Source organism: Alosa alosa, chromosome 17, assembly GCF_017589495.1.
Source record: "Alosa alosa isolate M-15738 ecotype Scorff River chromosome 17, AALO_Geno_1.1, whole genome shotgun sequence".
Taxonomy (NCBI): domain Eukaryota; kingdom Metazoa; phylum Chordata; class Actinopteri; order Clupeiformes; family Clupeidae; genus Alosa; species Alosa alosa.
In genome coordinates this window covers 7,027,089-7,047,128 of record NC_063205.1, presented here as the reverse complement: position 1 = coordinate 7,047,128, position 20,040 = coordinate 7,027,089, and the positions used below count along the sequence as shown (strand labels likewise).

The window sequence follows — 20,040 nt, the reverse complement described above, 5'->3', positions numbered from 1 at the left end:
TTTAATTGGGAAATTCTTAAAAGACAGAAGATGTGGTAGTAATTGTGATCACGCTGCCCTCTACAGTCAGTGTAGCCATATACGCTAAAGCAGAGGCACTTTATATTTTCAGATGAACTACACCAACCCCTTGAAAGTGCAAGGACACTGCCCTTGTGTTGTGTAATTCATCTCAGATAAGGAATGCTGTTGCTGACATAAGTAGCAAGGAAGAACAGATAAACTTAGATGGAATGGAGCTCTTGTACTTTCTATTCATCAGTTTCTCACATGTCATTGTGGTTATGCAAATGATTTCCTGTGTCTCATGTTCAAAGTTCAAGGTGTCTTTATTATCCATAAGGGGCCATTGGTTTTGCAGCCAGCAGAGATCACATTTATACATAGACATAATTACAAGATGAATGCTCACCAAACAGTGAACATAAATGAAACATTAATTGCAAAGCATTCTGGTTGATGAAGGTAAGAGTCTCATTATGAAGGTAAGAGTCTTATTATCACTGGATATTGTGTGATATTTTCTATTATTGCATGTTACTAACCTGAAATGTAAACCAAATTAAACTGAAGGTATATCAGTTAACATATGGGGTTGATGAATTTTGATGGTGAATGTTGCATCATTACCATTTCCACAAACCGGTCAACAGTGTGAGCTTCTCTCCAGATGGCAGGTCAGTTTATTAGTTTACACTCTTCTGTGACACACACACACTAATGTCTTTACATACCCATATGGATATGAGTGACAGCAGATTGTTTGGCCATAATCTGGGCATATATTGCAGTCCGTGGGGTGAAAAAGCCAGAAATGCCCCTGCCTTAGGCATTATTAATGTTTTGGACTTGTCCATCCTCTGAACATGTATGATTAATAGTTGTTCAGCTGTATTGTAGCTCATGCTGTGTGTATGAAGAATGGTTTCCTTTTCGTGTTGTTTTAGGAAGTTTGTGATCACTAAAGAGAACGTAGCGCTGATGTACCATCCAGCCTTTCAGCTGGACAAGAGCTATGGCCCCTACGATGAGACTACTTGCATGGACTGGACAACAGACTCAAAGTACGTTCTGCCCTGTACATTTCAAGGTCTTAGAATTGCTTAAGTAATGTGAACATTTCTTGTATGATTATTCAAGAAGTATTATACAAAGCTTTGACTACTCAGAAAGACATATAACTTGGGGATTTTAAAGGTGAGAAGTATTATCCAACAACACACACTCTCTAGCTGTCTTTAGTTTTTGTTCACTAATTTTATAGTTCATATATACACTGTGTGAAAGTGGCCTCAAAGCCATAATGACATTGCTGTGTATTCCCTCCTCAGCATCTCTGATCAGCGGATCGCCGCCATAGCTATGAATTGCACAGGAGACTGGATTGGTTTTGGCTGTTCAGGTAGCCATATAACTTACAGATGGGACGCAAAGACGCAGACAAGATCACCGCCAAACAGTCCTCCAAGGGCAAGTGAGTTAAGCTAGTGGAACGACCAGCCAAGTCTCATTGTGACGTTCAAATCAAAGTGTGTCTGCTTTGTCATCACCTTAATCACTGTAGCACTCACTACTCAAGCTGTCTAATTTAGATTCCTTTTTTACACAATGCAGTTCATCACGTGACTGATTAGCTTTGTCCTTATTTGATAGAATTGCAACACTGTGTGCATGTGTGGCTGTTGTTCATGTCTCTCTCTCTCTCTCTCTCTCTCTCCCCCCTCCCTCTCTGTCTCTCTCTCTCTCCCTCTCTGTCTCTAGGTCTTTTACGTCCTTGTGCTACTCAGCTGATGGCGAGTCCATTCTGGCTGGTGGCCACTCCAAATTTGTGTGCATCTACTGTATAACATTACGAGAGCAGGTCCTCCTCAAGAAGTTTGAAATCTCCTGCAACTTGTCTTTGGATGCCATGGAAGTACCTCATCCTCTCTCTCTTCCTCTCTCTCTTTCTGATTTTCTTTTACCAATGGGAAGTCATCATTAGGCAAACGATGTTATTCATCACCTAATACTGTTGGATGTGTTTTGTAGGAGTTCCTGGACAGACGTAAGATGACTGAGTTTGGCAGTCTGTCCATGGTGGATGAAGGGGCTGGTGATGGAGATGGAGTTGAGGTCAGCCTACCTGGAGTCAGGAGAGGTGGGACCTTGTCTGAATGTGACCACTCATACCTGTTAAATGTTAAAAACATCCTCTGAACTGGTTTAGAATATATCCTCACTCAGGTACACAGGGATATGTCCAACGCATCTCCATTGCTGAAAATGCACATGCGATATCTAGAATGGCACCTGTTGTTTGGGCTGAAATAGGCATTTAGCAAGCAGTGATTTTTGTGTTTGCAGTTGGACAATACATTTTAATGTCACATTGACTTGCAGCAGCAACATTTACTGTGAACCTCCCCCTGTGCCTTTATAGGGGATATGAGCTCCCGTCACTTCAAGCCAGAGATCCGGGTTAGCTCTCTCCACTTCTCTCCTACTGGTGAGTGCCACAGCAAGCAGACAGATCATTTTAACCCTCAGAAACCTACAAAAGGAGGAATGTTATTTGTGTATTATGTAATATACAGAGAAGTCCTTAATTACTCATACCCATGACCGTTTCTGTTTAATACAATGTCTTACTTGATCAATATTTTTTTTTGTGTGTATCTAGCACAGGGGTGGGCAAACTGCGGGCCAAGCACTTTCATCCGGCCCGCCGAGCATTTCATTTGGTTATCAGGCTGCTCTCTATTTTTTTCCTGCGATAGAGACAACGTTGGTTAGCTTTACTGCAAACTGCTTTTCACTCTCCTTAGAGAACATTATGTCAATGTCAAAACATCATGTCAAATAGAGATAACATCATGTTAAACTAAGTTAACTCTTAGTTATCTCCTTTGCAGCAGATCTAACGTGAACATTATGCGATCCATTTAATTGGGAACGTGTCTGCACTCAGAGGGAGAGAGAGCCGCAGGTTCCAGCTGGCTTGTCATTGTTGATAATTGATATCTCCTTCTTACAAGAAAGTTTTAAAGGGAAATCATGAAGGCAACAGTAGTTCCCACTACTGACCATTTAAAAACTGTGAGAGGGCCCAGCTGTAGGTACAGCACTAGCCATAGCGGAGCAGGCAGAAGATCATTGAGAAATAAAAGTGCACAATTTATACATTTGTTAAACAGCATAAAATTAGCAGCATTTTTAAGCAATTCATATTTTAAAACAAATACTTTTCATACTAAATTATAGGCTATAAAAAAATGTATTTTTTTTATGTGTGTGTCGTGGGGGGGTGGGGGTGGTTGTTGTGGTTGTTGTGCGGCCCACCGGCCAGTTTTCAAAACCCAATGTGGCCCTTGACCCAAAAAGTTTGCCCACCCCTGATCTAGCACAATGTATTGTGTTTATGTCATTTCCAGGCATAGTAAACTCATTGGTCAATTAGAATATAATATAATAGGCATTTTTGGTACCCTTTTAAATCATCAGGGAGGTGCTGGAAGCGCTGCCTCATGAACAGAGTAGGAACACTCTCTCAAGGCTTCCTGATGCTCTACTTTATCATTTAAGCCTCCTACATTAAGATGTTGTGATTAATGTGTGACTGTCTTGTGTACCTGTTTGGATATGTGTGTTTGTATGTCAGTTCCTGTGGTGTGCAGCACGTTGCCAGATGTGTATGTGGAAAAGCTGCTGGCATTCGTTGGAGCTACCCTGGAGAATAGTTGGCACCTTCAGTTCTACTTAACTTGGGCTCAGAGTTTACTCACAATACATGGACAGAAACTGAAGAACAGGTACTTGTATATGAGTAAACCACACACACACGCACACACAAGACTCTCAACTACTTCATTGAAGATACACTGGTACAGTTACATCCCTAGTCCAAGACATACAGAGGCAAATACACTCTGTATTGTTATATAGTGCACATCAGTGTATGATTGTATGATGCTGCTGTGTAATTTGTGTGTGATATGTGCGGTGCAGGTCAGGGGCCATACTTCCCACCATCCAGTCGTTACAGAAGAGCATCCAGAGACACCATGATGATCTCTCCAAGCTGTGAGTCCATGATACACACATGCATCTACCTTTCAAAATACTTACAATGGTCAATGCTGCTCATATTTTCAGAGCAGTGAACGTTGAAAATGGATGTGTGCTGTATTAAACCATTGTCTCATTCTCTTCCCCAGATGTGACTGGAACATTTATGCCCTGCGCTACGCTGTGGTGCTGTCCAATCAGAGAGGACTGAAACGAGCGGCAGCTGATGAGCTGAGTGAGGAAGAGGAGGGTTCAGAGGAGGAAGATGATCTGATGAGTGAGCCACTCATGACAGAAAGTGACCTCCTTTCATAGCCCACTAGAGGGAGCTCTCACTCATTCAACTACATGACTGTTGGCCAGAGCAGTAGGGCACTCTTACTCTGAAGGTATCCAGTACCTTGTGAATAGTAAAAACCAGTCACCCAGAGCTGGAAGTGAAGTGGACCACATATGAGGGAGCAGAACGAATTCGACCTTGGTGGAGAGAGGCAAGTCACTTTGACTCAAACCTTCAAACCTGAAGAGTTGTAAGCCATCATGTGCAAAAGCCTTATGTTGAGCCTTTGTTTACTTTGTGAAAAACAAATCTTGGTTGATATACTTACTGTGTCTCGTTAAAATATATTTCTAACATAATAAGAATTGTCTAATTATAGATGGTACAGGTTTAGTGCTAATTGTGTGTTTAAATTAAAAAAAGCTTGAACACAGGCCAATCCCAAAACCCAGTACATGAAATAAGATGATGACATCTTGGCTAGTTGTATAATAAACTTTGTATGTTTAATATCATGGTGGTGTGTAGTGAGTAGTGTGCTGCAAGAGTGTTTAGGAAATCATTTTGTTTGTTTTTGTTTCAAATTGACTGGTATTCTTAAAGATGACAGAATGGAAAACCCTTCTACCTTGGCTTTGTCCAATAAGGAGAGTTCAGTGCATGACCACAAAGCTAGCAAAACCAGAAACATGGTTGTTTCCTGACTCATATGCAAATTTCGGACTTTGAAATGACCACTAAAAAGCAGAAACATTTGAACAAAAATAGACTTTTGATATAAATACAGACTCAAACCATCTCTCTTATTACCGCCTCTCTTCCACACGTCATGTTACCTGATTGGAAATCACCATAAAGCTCACTTAATTATTCATTTGGGTGACAGATAAGCATGAGCCATTTTGGGCCATTTCATTTCCCTAGCCTAATCATAGGGTTGAAAATGGGTTTGTAAAATAGCATAGACCAAAGTTGCATAGCTTCAATGTTAACATCAGAGAACAAGGTCAAATATGTTATATGTTCATCCATTCTATGTAGTCTTTTTAGGGGCCAATCCCTGTTTACCATCTTGCTGTTGCCAAGTAAGTAGACGGATTGATTTGTCAATGTGATATTGTTTATTTTTAATTATTAAGTCTGTAAAGGTACAAAATAAAAATGGGATATTTCATTCAACAGCACTTTTTCTACAGTCATTGTCAAAACGTAGTCAAACATGTCAGCTATACTTGCTTAATCTAAGTAAAGGAAGTAAAAATGTGTTAGAAAAGGTGCAACACCACAGAAGCATATTGCATTCACAGAGCTTGTTTTCTAATTAGAAATGTAATTATCTTTAATAATCGTTATCGTTAATTCAGAAAAGCAGGGCTGAGTGACACGAGTGGAGGCCGACAGCCAACACTAAAATACATGCCCAGAGTAAAATGTCTTGTCTCTAGGGATCTTTTCTTTGTCTCACAGGAAATAAATCAGCTCTTATTGAGATCTCACCTGTTTCTCCTAAAGGCCCCTTATGAGACAAGATTGAGAAGAAATGTTGAGGAAAACTGAAAAGGAAAATTCTGGGCCAAGATTAAGAACAATCTAGGATGATAACAATTTGTGGAACAATGTTTAGGAGTTTTGAATATGCATTTGCAAGGAAATAGTATATTTTATTTGGGCAGTCAAAATTATGTTTATCTGCCATTGCTAGGAATAATCAGTGAATTACCATTCCTCCATCTTGTGAGGAGTCCTAGAATGAGTATTTTGAGCCTAGTTAATGTGATTTAAGGCATGGTTGTATGAGCTCTATCAAATGTATTTGTCATTGTCAATGCTGTTTTTCTGAATTCATGAGTTTATCTCATTAATTCATAAAAAAACAGTTATTTTTTAATGAGATAATAAACTTGTTAATTCATAAAAACGACCATTTTTTTCCTGAATGCAATATAATATGCTTCCGTCCAAAATAACAAAAACCAAACACGAAAAGTGTTATAATAGTAACATAAATTTAACTGGGATAGGTTTCCAGGCAAAATATCATTAGCAATAAAATGTTGCCAGTTAAGCAATCAAGCAGTTCCATAAATCATTTTGCAATCAAACAATTCCAGATATCAATTTGCAATCCCACACCTATTTGTATATGTGTTGCATGGTGTCATAAAATACATACAATTAAAATCTAAAAAGTGTGGTTACATAGGGATCGTAAAACCCTTTACTCTTTACTAGACCATTAACATTGTAGTTAATTAAATTATGAATAGATTTCTGCAAAGTTAGTCATATATTATATAAACTCTTTTAGAGCGTCAAGACATTATTTGTACTCAGGGGTGTTGCGATCCAGGTGGCTGTCTTCCTGCACCCACGACAGCAGTCTGTCCTGCTGATTATGGTCAATAATCCCATCCTGGCAGTACCGTTTCACTATATTTTTGTTGCCCATTTTATAGTCAAGTTTGGTGTCATCCTCACACAGAATATTATCATTAGCTCTTTGTGGTGGTCTTGAGAGGCCTAGAAAAAATATATAATGTGTGGTTGTTGTGTATGATGTTCACAAATTGTATGCGCCTTGTTGCATTTTCTTACATTTGCTTATCTTATTTACTGATTTAATGAATCCACACAAAAAACGTAAACAACAATACTGTACCTGCATCATCTCTGAGACTCTGTGATGTTACAGGATGAGCCAAAATGAGTGACTGCTTTATCATTTTATCTACATCCCCACTGACAAGGATCTTAGATATCAGCTTCCTGCAATTAAAAACATTTAGTTGCTATTAGTATCAATACACTGTTAAAACAATATACTTTTATGCATTTTAGTCAGCTTCAGTCATCACTTGCTACTCACCTGCATCTGTGAGACTCATGGCTGTTTCCTGTGGTCAAAGCTTGTCTGTGATGTACTGTAAGAACCTCCATGGCCAACAGGTTCTCTCCATTGGGGTGTTTATCTACATTCTCAATCATCTTATAAAGCTTGGGGTTCTTTCTTCTTAGTTCTTTTCCTTCTCAGGGTCTTTTTCACTTTCTCAAATGCCTTTTTTAATGGTGTCAATTGGTGGTATGTGGTCAGCATTTACAATGCTGTTGTAGATTGGTTTGTTGTTGTCAGCACCATCATTATTGGTCTTCTGCTTCTTCCTTCTCCGTTGGTTTTTCAACCTTAGGATGCAGATGTATAAAATGTTCAATTTACAATGCATTACCATTGTTAAAATCAACATATCATGAATGAAGCACTCTTCTGTGAAAGAAAATGTATCTCACCAGTTGTATTTTCCAACAGAACCCAGTCTCTATGTCTTTGTAAATGTTTTTTTTTTCATTATTACAAATTCACTGTTCATTTGTTTGAGTTCGTTGGTCGCTTGCTTGTTTAATCTTTTCCTCTTACCCCTTTGCCCTCCCTTTATGGCATATTTTCCAGAATTTGTATATGATGCCTCATATCCCTTTTGAAGGTTCACAATATTACCATACTTCTCCAAATTTCCCTGCACCTAGATTGGAATAACGGTTATAAATGGCAAGAGTGGGAAATGGAAAACTATTATTAAGCTGATGGAGGTTTTGAAATATTCATCAATGGCACTTTAAAAAAAGAAAGTTAACTTTTCGTTGATGTTGAAAGCCTTTTCGTTGATGTCATCCCCTTGTGTATTATCTGTTGCTTGTATGATAGCATGATATAGACAATTCGGCAACACTCTACTTGACGGGTGAGTTCATAACACATTCATAGGAGCTGTCATAAACTGCACATAAAGCATTCATGACTGTTTCATGAGACATGACTCAGCATTCATACCAAACCTTTCATGAATGTAGAAGACAGAACGACGACAACTTGTCAAAATAAAAGTCCAACATCGTATTTGTGTAACCTGGATACCATTAATTTAATCTCTCCAGCCTTTGTAAATATTTCATGAATATCTTATGAAGTCTACATTGAATGTCACTTTACTATACAAGTTCCAAAGTATTCGTAATCACTGAGTTTAACACTGGGAGGGGAACTAGCCTACATTCAGCTGATCCATATTTGTGTAACCTGGAACGGTTGGACATGATTTGCTTGACCATGTTCTGTCATTTTGGCACTGAAGTAGCCCATTGACTTAGATGTGACGTGATCAGGTAAGAGGTTTGGAACGAAAACGGCAATGCTGTTTTGCGATTGGACTTTTATTTTGACAAGTTGTCGTCGTTCTGTCTTCCACATTCATGAAAGGTTTGGGATGAATATTGAGTCATGTCTCATGAAACAGTCATGAATGCTTTATGTGCAATTTATGACAGCTGCTATGAATGTGTTATGAACTCACCCGTCAAGTAAAGTGTGTTTTGACATAACTGGATTAATTGAACCATCAGATTCCATTATATCAAAATGGCCCTTGTATGGATGACTTTTTCCATGGATCCTTTCCTTTAACCATGAGAATACACTCTTTTTCCTATAGAAAATATTGGATTGTTAAAATATCAGGTCAAAGGTAACAATAGAAAACATATTTGATAATTACTACACAATTTTGGTCAAATCAAATCGTAAATCATATTTTTTCTCCGAAAGAGCACAGAAATGTAAGTTATTCTTTACTCACTTGGTATTCAAAGGTGTTTTTGTGAGCCGGAGTTCTATTTTCTTCACTGTCAGTTCCTGGATAATGCTCCTCTGAAAGCTTTTTCCCTTTTTTGTCAACCACAGTAAATCTGATGCCCTTTCCTTTCAGTAAGTCACTCTTGGTGAGGACATAGAGGTCAAGAGCTGTAGCTGGGCGCTGTTCATTGCTAATGTTCTCCACAATGTCTTGAAGTTCCATCCTCTCCGGCTCGGACAGTGGCTTAGTTTTCCTGCTGGCAGCTGCTTTCATATTGTGCTTATGGCTCTGATCATCAAAGAAACTTTGAGTTTTGTACCGGCCAAGGACATTGCTGACAGCTTTTCCAGTAGTGGAGTTAAGTTGTTTTTTAATTCTTTTGTGGAGATCGAGGTCACATGCTGAGTAAAAGCATCAATGAATTCCTCAGAGACCCTTTCTGCAATGATGCCGAGCAGCTCTTTTTTGAGACGTATGGCGTCTGGCAGATTGTGTCGGCCGTCATTATCATATGATTCAATATCTGTCATTGATTCTGAAAATGTGGGAACAAATTTTTTATTGATGATTGCACTTGTGGGTACTGCCTGCAATATTTCCACAAATGTAGTGGTGTATTCAGCTATTTCTGTTGCCATTTGGATGCCTTCTATGATGCCTTTCATGATACCTTTCTGGTTCATAATACCAGCTGCTTTTTCTGAGACCGTAGACAGTTTGTCAATGACTTCATGCACAGTGGTGTAGCCTGAGACCATTCCTTCAGTGTTTGAGGCTGACTTCACTAATATTTTTATTTCCTCTTCAATTTTCGTATCAATCCTAAAGTCTGGAGTTTCCTTTTGTAGTGTTGCCTTTGGAACTCCAGAACAAACTACATGTATAACTGTGTTTAGCCTGACTTATCTTCTAGGTTTGTGAAGTGATGTGCCTGAACAATTGACTGTCATGACACCATAATAATTGTGTCATGAATACTTTCCTTGGCATGATATTGTCATGACAACTTGACATAATTGTTTAATTATTACATGTGTTTGGCCTGACTTCTAACCGCCTTCTGACGCCTAACCAAAATTTGCGAAGTGGATGTTTATCTCGTGACTCAATGATTGATCTATCCTGTAGCTTAATTTTGATTAAGACACTGCTCCCCTACTTGGCTCATTCTTGCTATTTATGTTAATTAAAGTATGGCCTTGCTTTTAGTATTATAATCTTCACAGTCCCTAACAACAGCAGTGTTAAATGGTGTAGTGGCTAAAGCAGATGACTTATTATCCCAACGTTGTAGGTTCGATTTTCTTATGATGTGAGATTGTCCTCTTGCTTCTCGCTACCTGCAGGTGAACTAGTGTGACACGTAGATTCAATTGTTTTTGACTGATGTATTGTATGGTCTCTCGATGTAGAGTAACTATATACATAAATATGTATGGTCAAAACCTATTGTTGTGTCTCGTAGGCCTACTCTTACTCAGAGATGAAAAGAAGAGATAGGATGTGAACTCCGGCCGAGCGCGCAGTGCACCAACGCGCTGCCGTTAAGCCACGAGACAGTTGATAACCTATGGGATACCCAGATATTTGTCCAGGCTATATATTTTTTCCAACACAGATATTTAACATAAATAATGACTCATATTGGTCTGCTTAAGTTAACTGTTTTATATGCTTGCAATAGGTTTAGGTTTTGGCTGATGGCAATGACAATAATCACTCGGTTTAGATTAGAAACATGTCGACATAGCCCGTGACATTTCTAGGGGGTGGGGTATTACACGTTGCCACTGTTTCCACCAATGATATGTATCGCTGCATCATCAACAACGGTGTTGGAACTATGGTGTTCGAACGTCGGAGGTAGCGAATTGCGACACAGGTACGATGCTTTCTGGAAACAGGCGTAACAGTGTCGTTGTTTAGTCGCAAGTTGCGTCGTACCATGGTGGTTGAGCAACATCGTTGCTAACTTTTCTAGAAACGACCCCCTGTAGTACCATTCAATCATTTTAAGGTGTGTTTTGAGGGACTGGGGGGTTCGATTCCCCCTGAGACGCCATATTTGTTTTTTGTATGTCTGTGTAAGGGGCACTTATTATAATGTAGAGTGAAGTGCTGCCTTTCTAAGGAACTAGAAAGGAGGAGTAGACAAATGAAAGTACCAAAATAGTTTACCCAAACATATAGCCGGCATTTATTAAACATCAAATATCAAACAGTATGACCTTGTTTCTCTTTTCTGTCCTTTTAGTTGGGAAAATCAGTATTTCTCTTAGTTTTCAACTTTTTCACACAAGTTGAGAAAAATATCAAATAAAATGACCTCAGAGCTCTGATAATAACCCCAAAATAATAAACCAAAGTCCATCTACCCGGGTAGTATGTTTTTTTTTTTAAAGTGTGGTGAGATCTCACGCTTATCTGTACGATGAAATTAAGAAATGGTGAGTAGAAGCAGTTTGTGTTGCAGGCAAGATGATCATTTGCGCCCTCTGCTCTTCTGCCTCCCGTGTCCAATGGCAATTTGTCCAATACTCTCTCTCTCAAATCATGCTGCATCCAAACAAAAAACAACCTGCATAGCAGGGCATCAATTCAATTCAATTACTCTCTCGATACATTTTACCAGATCTGGAAATATAACTGATATTCATGAACTGTAGTAGCTTATTCTTATTTTTAATCTATACATTCACTACATGCATGAAACGTGTAACATGGCTTCAACATAGCATGAAATAGCACTTCAAATCATTAAACTCATGTTCAACTCCGATTGTTTTTTAGATTATGTAGTACATATCTCATCAATACATTTCCACACAATGCAATAAACAACTGAGTTACAGCAAAATAGAACTTTTATGTGCTTAACTCATTAAACACATCTATCACACCATGTCTGCTAGTGACGAACACGTGTAAAACACTCACCGGAGAAAACTCATACAAGTAAGTAAACTCCTTGTCGTAATTTCGACCCTTTGCTGTTATTCCTTCCTTAGAAGGTTTGGTGGGAAAAAAACCTTTAACTATTTTTAACGTTAACGTTAATATCGCTTTAACGTTATTTTTAACTTTTCCTCTTGGCTATCAGTCATCAGTCACCATGGGGGCAGCCGTGGCCTACTGGTTAGCACTTCGGACCTCTAACCGGAGGGTTGCCGGTTCGAACCCCGACCAGTAGGCACGGCTGAAGTGCCCTTGAGCAAGGCACCTAACCCCTCACTGCTCCCCGAGCGCCGCTGTTGTTGCAGGCAGCTGGGATTAGTGTGTGCTTCACCTCACTGTGTGTACACTGTGTGCTGTGTGTGTTTCACTAATTCACAGATTGGGATAAATGCAGAGATCAAATTTCCCTCACGGGATCAAAAGAGTATATATACTTATACTTATACTTATTAGTCATCTTGGCTAATGTCAAGTTGTTATAATGATGACACCCAAACAATGTCAACTTGACATTCCAAAAACCAAATGACACATTATGACAACCAAGTCATAAACATCAATAATGTGTCATTAATGTGCATGACGTGTCATGTCATTCTTATGACGGTTACATGTCACCCTTATGTAGACCCCTTCAAATAAAGTGTTACCAAACATTTTGAAATTCAAAGATGTCAAAGCAGCACTTTAAAGGTAGAATCACAGACTGTACCTTCAATATTACTTGATACAGGTGCTGGCACAGGAATTGTACTGTACATGGCGCATTTGAAGGAATCTGCTTGCACGCAAGACCGTATGGAACAGGTATTCCACTAAACCATGCTTTACTAAAACCTAGCAGAGTATAGGCCACACATCTGCACTCGTTTATTATTTGAACTCATAGGCAAAGTGACACTAACTTCGCCGTGGTGTCATAGTCAACGACAAAACAGTTATACACAGTTAATTACTTTCACTATTGACTTAATTTGCTTCATATGCGCCATTCGCTATAGACCCAATTTTTCTTGGTCAGTGGCGTAATGCTATTAAGATGGTGTAAGATAGCGATTTTTAGATCATGCGCCAGACCACACCTTATGTTGTTAATTGCCACACCCCTGGGCGCATTGTTTAACAAAAAGTGAAGTGTATGGCGAAAAATCCGTGTAAGATAGGAAAAAGCTTTGCGCCGGGTTTTTGATCGCCAAGATAGAGCCCTTTATGTTTGTGTGTGTGTGTGTGTGTGTGTTTGGATAGAAGTAGAATAATGTAGTCCAAAAGTTTTTAGCAGCGACACAGGTTTTGTGTTTCACACACATTGCTGCTTCAGTATTTTTGGATTATGTTCTCTCATTTAACATGTATACTGAAGAACAATTATAAGCATTTCAGCTGCATGTGTCTTTGTTGTCTTATAATTGAGTCTGAATTATAGAGTGATTTCAGCTGATTTGTATACTGATTCACACTTTCCCCCGTGCAGATTTAGCCTGGATACCAGGCTCTCTGACTTCGCAGAGAATATGGCCTAGATCCATTGACAAACGTTTATTTCCATGTTAGTGGACGCTTGTTGAAGTTTGAAATCATTGGAGTTCAATCACTAAGCGTTTGGCAATGACGTATGTTAACCATGGGGGACACAACGATAACAATAGGCTTGCAACTTAAACGTAATCGCTCTCAGGAACGCCCTCTGTTTGCTGGTTGGTTCGGAGACAAGTTCCCGAAGTAAACGAGAGCTATTCCAGACAGAGTACTGTAGGGAAAGGAATTCGAGCGTAAGTACATAGGCAGGTGGAGGCCAGGTTAGTGCAGATTATGATTATACTGAAATGATAGCTGGTCATTTGGGCCACGTTTTAGAAATGAAAATTGTTTTTGCAATAGTTAACCTTTTATGTGAATGAAGAAGCTATTTGCAATGAATTACTGGTAATCATTCTGCACTAATCTAGAGACAATCTGAATCGCCCCCACACAAACTGAAACAGCAAAGTTTCCCAATCACAATATTGTTCAGTGCCAAAACCTATTGGCCATGATTGTACAATCTTACTGTGGCTTTGTCTTAGTTTTACACAGTAGTGTCTACATGCGGCAGTCTTATGGAGTTTAATTTGTGCCAAAATGGTCAAACAATACTTTTTCAAATTCAAACAAAAATAAATTAGTCAAAGACAAAATTCAAAACTTGCAAACAAATTATTTTTGTAATTGCAAAATAAATCTTTAGAGTCTTTAACTCTTTCAAATAACTACTGTCTTTGCATTTCTCCAACAGGTAATTGTCACACTACAGCTCATCCTCTTTTCCTTCATAAATGACAATGTAAGAATCACACTTGAAACTTGAAACAGCTTTACTGTAATAAGGGAACAGCAATACCCCTCAAGAGCTGTTTTATATTGCTTTGTCTCCCGAGCTTTTGGCTCTATTTGAATGGTCAAATAATACTCAGTGGTAACATGTAATATGCGTTTTAAACTCAGATGTTTTGTGTGTTCACAAAAGTGTTATGTGGTGTTTAGCCAAAGCTGAGAAAATTACCTGACGTATATGTGGAGGCAGTTTGTAAAAAGTGTCCTTTATGCGATGCCTGTGGGAGTTGTCAGCAAGATGTCAGAACTGGATGTTCTGATCCCGAACTAGACTGCATTTCTGAGACAATGCAAACTGTGGCGTTGAATGATGTATCTTCAGCAGTTGCAAAGGGCATGGGGCAAGTGAATAGCTGTACACACTGGTGTCAGTCAATGTGTGACACTCAGGCTTCCCACTCTGTCAAATGTTAAATTCCATGAGTTTCCCTCACAAAAAAAACTGAATTTCCATGACTTACTATAATGAATGGTACAATATGTAAGGGATAATGTATAGAACGCCGGTCATTATGGGGAAAATAAGTCCCGAGAGGGCGAACCGGACCCCGACGCACCAGCGGAGGGACTTATTTTCCCATAATGACCGGTGTTCTACATGGGCAAAGATGGAAGTTTTGGGGCTTTTTTCCAGCTGAACTTCAGAGGTGTATACACCATAGATATTAGAAAGCTACCGCATTGGACTCCAGCACGTACGTAAATAGCGACGCCATCTTGGTGGGGGCAGCAATCACTGGAGGCCAATGGAGGAGCATGTGACTCTAACTGGAAATCAGACAGGTGTCTCTGATTGCCGGCAAATTGTGTCCACCACATGCATTCAACCCAGTTTTCTGGAATGTGGCATGTGTGTGTTGGTGAGAAGGTAGGAACAGAGCAGTATAATCTAAAGTAGAAGTGCCCATGAGGTATAACAGTAAGAGGAAAGGGGAAAAGCCACTATGTGAGACAGACTGGACTTCACACAAGTGCCCTGTTTTTTTTGTCTCTCCAACAGCCTCAGCTCACTCTTCCAAGTAACTATCCAAGTAACTGGCTCCCTCTAGTGGTTGCAGCCAAAGAGGTCGGTGGACACCATCTTGATGTAATAATTTTGTGGGACTGATTTGTCCCTGTGTACCTTTGAAGAATGTGACTAGGTTGGACTTGCAGTCCTCCTCTGGGCACTCCACAGCAGCACCCAGAACGTCAGAACTCCCATGGAAGGTGTTTTTCAGGTCCTTAGGATAACGTGGCACTTTGGTGTCCTTTAAAGTCATCAATCTATTGTTGACTATACTTAGGGACCATAGACTACTGGCTGTGTCAAACCAACAGCTGTGTCACACACAGGGTTAATTAATCAGTATGTTTGCTATTGGATAAATGGATACCTTATTATATTTTTTGTATAATGTTCTTTATAAGGACAGCTCGTTTATAAATTCAGGACTGATTCAAGGACTGATTTTAACATTTTCAGGACCTGATACTCCAAGTGTTTTTGCCACAGCATATATACAGGAAGACATCCAGTTGTAATTACATATAGAATTTGTGGGAATTACTTTTGGAGGTTTATAAGAAATGGATGTTCTAGGGCTGGTCTTTTCAATTACACATCAGACTAAGCACACCTTCCTCTTCCAACTAAACCATGTTTGAGTTTTTCCCAATACAGATGATTAAAACCACGACTGAATAATGCTTTTGATATAATATATTATTTCATATTATGTCAAAGGGGACAGGGGAAAACTGAAACTATGTAACATAATATCACAATGCTTTCATTTGTCTCAACATAGCATTTAAATGAATGTAATTCAAGCAATGAAAGCTAATGCATCAAAATTTGGCATAGTATTTTTTTGTCTTTATTGGCTCCAATATCACTGCCAAATACACAAAGTTGCATACTGTCAGAAGAATATTCACATCTACCATAAAGCAAACATAATAAGTAGTACCCTAGAATATTGCCTAAAGTTTTCTGAGATAAACTATTATCCTGACTGTATTAAAAAAAAAAACATTGACACCAATACATTTTCTCCAAAATAAATGCTATAGAAAATCAATCAGTGAACAAAGGTCCGTGTAATGCTAGTGCTCTGTTCTATTTGCAGAATTCACATGATAAAATATAAAAATAGGCTTAACAATCCATTATCCATTCTTTAGGACGGCACAGTAAATGGGTTATTGTTGCTTATTTTGATTTTCAATTGAGCACAGTTACGGTTTTCTATTCAGAAGTTAAAAATTGAAATGATCGTCAATTTTCTAATTTCCCTTTTTGCCCTTTTGTGGTTGGACTGGCACTAGAACAGGCCGGGGGAGAACAGCATCTAGCTGGGCCAGGCCGGGGGGAGAACAGCATCTAGCTGGGCCAGGCTAGATGGTGGAAGAGAGCACCGCCTGAAGTTGTTTGTGATTTTGACATTACTTTAGAGATTAATAACTAAAACATTTTGGGAGAAGGCACGTTAAACATAACTTTCAGCCTATGTTGAACATATCTACAGTAGGCCCTAGCCTATATTTGAATACCATGGCCATGCCATACCAAATAATTCCCCAAAGCAGAATGCTTTGCCATCGACGTCAGTCTTGGCTATACCGGGCTATACAGGCTACCCCAAGCACTGTTTGACATGGCATTTTTGCTTATTTAACGCTTTACGCAAGACTAAGTTTCATTAGGCTAAACGAAGACACAACAGTGAGCCTAATTTATCAGTTTATCCATTTATTAATTTCAACAGCAAATAGCCTACATTGGCCTGTAGGCTAGGGCTCAAGTCCATTGTTAATGCTCATGTAGGTCTTCAAAGCCTCCCAGAACATAGGCTAGAACACGTAGGCCTACTCATAAGTGTCAGGACGCAGCAATGTCTCCCTCTGCATCTAAGGTTCTGATCTCAAGCTGACATTATCAATCGCTTGGCACCTTGATGCAAGCTGAACTGTGTTTGATAGCCCTCTATCTCTACATCCGCTGATAAAATGTGATTACCAACACCGCGCGCCAATATGTATCAGCCCTCCGCCCCCACACGTGGTTCAGCCCAACAAAAACAGTAAAAAAAACCGGCAAAACTCCAATATTAACTGAATTTTACTTTTGTTTCCAATCCAGTTTCTGTTTTCTTTATCTTGCGTGACTAATGACACATTTAGAAAATAGCAGCAATTATCTATTTGCTGACCAGTTAAAAAAATTTGAAAATTGGATTATTGAACACATTTTTTATTTGGATCAGATGGATGGAGCAAATAGAACAAAGCACTGCAAAGCGTTACACGGACCGAACAAATCACCATTCCCTTAACCTTTCTTTGAGATTAACTGCACACTGACTCTGATTAATCATGTCTATAATAAAGGATGCAGAACATTTGTGAAAGTCAAAATCATACAACCATAAAAGTATCTCAAATATGAAAAAAAAATAAGAATGAATAATAAAAAATTACAAAAGTTACAAAAAGATCATACTTTTTAATTAGTATGTTACATACAAGTCCACTTTCTGCAGAAGTTCATGTGCAACATCTAGAGCTTCCTTCTCATTTTCAGGCTGGAATGCATTGTTAGGAATCTTAGGGGGAGGGTGGTAGTTGGGATACTGAGTTGTTTTGCCATCCACACCCAAGTGTTTTAATCGACCCACAAGTTCTGACAAAGCGCTTAAATCTGGGCTGTAGCCTGACACTTTCCGAGCAAGAACAACGATGGAGCAATTGGGAGAGTGTTTTCCGCTTCTTCTGTACTCTGCTGCTATAAGAGCCTTCTCCACAGCCTGATGAACCTTGAACAAACACCACTCAGTTCTTCCACTCTCTGAGTCATGGTGAGCAGCATCAAGGTCACACTGGGCTTGCAAATACCAGCGCTTGGCTTCCTCTTTGTCTGGTCTTGGCATTTCCTGGTGGAATGACCAAAAATTATACTGGGATCTGTGAGTGTTGCGGTAGAATCTCTTTCTCCCTTGACGGTGACGTGATGCTTCAGAATTCCACTCAGAGTAGAAGTCTTTGAAATTCCATGACCGACTAGAAGGTCCTGTCCCTGTCTGTCCATTTTGTTCATATTCCTCAATTTTGTTTTTTAAGTACTTGAATGCCTCAGTAGCAAGCTCCTCCTGCCCTGGGTTTTTGTCTGGATGCCACCTGAGAAACAGGCGTTTGATGGCTTTGTGTTGGTCCTCTTTGGACATGGTCCAGATTTTTTTCAGGCACTTATCAATTTCCCTTTTGATTTCTTCAAAGGTCTTAGGGAAGTCCTCCTTAGGTGATGGCTCAGGTTCATCCACCAATGTTACTTCCCAACAAAAACTTTGGCCAGGGGCAGATGTTTTTTCTCGTTTAAACTGGTAAAGATCAAGGGAGCTCACTTCATGAAATTTATCTTTGCCGATCTGTATTTTGTATCTACAACAATATTTACCTGTTTCACTTGCTGCATCTAATCGTTCGAGAACCACTGCATAGTAATAATGTTCATTCTCTGATGTCTGTTTGAAACCTACATATTCACCTCTTTCATAATTGTTCATGAAGCTCATGTCAAGGGCATCATACCATTCCTCAGGTATTAGACTTCCAGGGTCTGGATGATGAAGATCTTCTTTTCTGCTGGCACTGTTACGGATTTCATACTTTTCCAGTGTCTTCTCAACCTCTTCCTGGGTATCACATGACAGAAGCTGGCCCAAAGCGAAAAGGTGATCTGGGCTGAGGGTATTCTGCAGCAGTGAATTAATTTCTTTGGTTAATCTAATGACCACCTCCTGCATTATCTTAAAGTCCATATCTCCACTGTGCTTCAGGTAGAAGGTGCAACCCTGTGTCTCTTTTTTAACATACACTTGTGTTTCCGAAGTGGTATTGACAAGTGGATCTTGATCTAAGAAGAGCTCTGTCTCAAGGATTTCGCAGCATACAATTTGAAGTTTTCCGAAGGTATTTTTACATAGTTCAACAGCATCAGTACAAGAGATGGTGCCTTTACTTTGTTCTCTAATCAAACTTGTGATACCATACAAAAATGGTCTGGAGTTTAAATGTCTCTCAAACCAACCACTGAACTCACAGTTGTTTTATATTGACATAGTTTCACACTACAACCCACAAGGCTTTCAGAGGTGACATGAGACAACATTGTGGGTCGACTGTCCTCAGGCAGCAACAACAGCATCTTCTGATGTTCAAAGATGTCTTCACCTAGATCACAATGCCCCAGGTTCATTAGAAGGCTGAGCTTGTCTTTTAGTGAGTCCTCCAATCTTTTTGTCTGAAAGACTGTATCATTGAAGTAGAGCTCTTTAGACTTGTGCAGTCTGCCATCTGCTGATGGTAAATACAAATTCTCCTGGAATTGTATTTGTTCTGATTGTGTTTTTATCAGTTGGAAGAGGTGCTGGACAGCACGTTTGAACGTCAACTGCTGATTTGGATTGAGAGTTTTTTCCTTCAGAGTCCATGTAAATATCCTTGAGGACTATGCAATACTGCCCAATTGTTGGCCTTTCCTCTACACCGATCCCTTTAAAGAACTCCGCGTAGATTGCATGCTGTGGACTGACTTTATACAGATATGGCCTGAACTCTTCGTAGTCATCAAGAAGAAGCACTGCTTGAGAGGCTTGCACAAGAATGGTATCATTTTCAACAAGAACCACTGGCTGATCTTGAAGCTGAGACCCGCTGAAATCCAGTGATTGTAAGTATGCATATGATTCAAGCAAAATACTTTTTTTCTGAGGTCTCTCATAT

General features: G+C 39.4%; 3 protein-coding genes across 5 annotated transcripts in view; 2 read left to right on the top strand and 1 right to left on the bottom strand.

Annotated features, from left to right (window-relative positions):
- Positions 1 to 1,360, top strand: part of LOC125310982 (sacsin-like) — a 13,843-nt gene extending 12,483 nt beyond the window's left edge. Inside the window, exons 7-8 of the mRNA XM_048268782.1 lie at positions 948 to 1,078; positions 1,332 to 1,360. Of these exons, the coding sequence (XP_048124739.1) occupies positions 948 to 1,078; positions 1,332 to 1,360 (160 nt within the window). The remainder of the gene's footprint in view (positions 1 to 947; positions 1,079 to 1,331) is intronic.
- On the top strand, positions 390 to 4,839 carry LOC125310643 (periodic tryptophan protein 2 homolog). 3 transcript variants are annotated; one of them, XM_048268258.1, is made up of 9 exons: positions 390 to 465; positions 948 to 1,064; positions 1,332 to 1,474; positions 1,762 to 1,915; positions 2,032 to 2,140; positions 2,423 to 2,488; positions 3,641 to 3,791; positions 3,988 to 4,062; positions 4,197 to 4,839. In XM_048268258.1, exons 3-9 carry the CDS (start codon positions 1,422 to 1,424, stop codon positions 4,360 to 4,362), a joined length of 774 nt encoding a protein of 257 aa, XP_048124215.1. In that variant the 5' UTR covers positions 390 to 465; positions 948 to 1,064; positions 1,332 to 1,421; the 3' UTR covers positions 4,363 to 4,839. The 3 variants fall into 3 exon arrangements, with proteins under 3 accessions (XP_048124215.1, XP_048124214.1, XP_048124213.1); XM_048268257.1 differs by having other exon boundaries at positions 441 to 677; XM_048268256.1 differs by having other exon boundaries at positions 441 to 1,064.
- pwp2h (PWP2 small subunit processome component) overlaps positions 4,652 to 20,040 on the bottom strand; it is a gene marked incomplete at its 3' end in the record, with an annotated part of 23,963 nt that continues 8,574 nt past the window's right edge. Inside the window, 1 exon segment of the mRNA XM_048268255.1 lies at positions 4,652 to 4,677.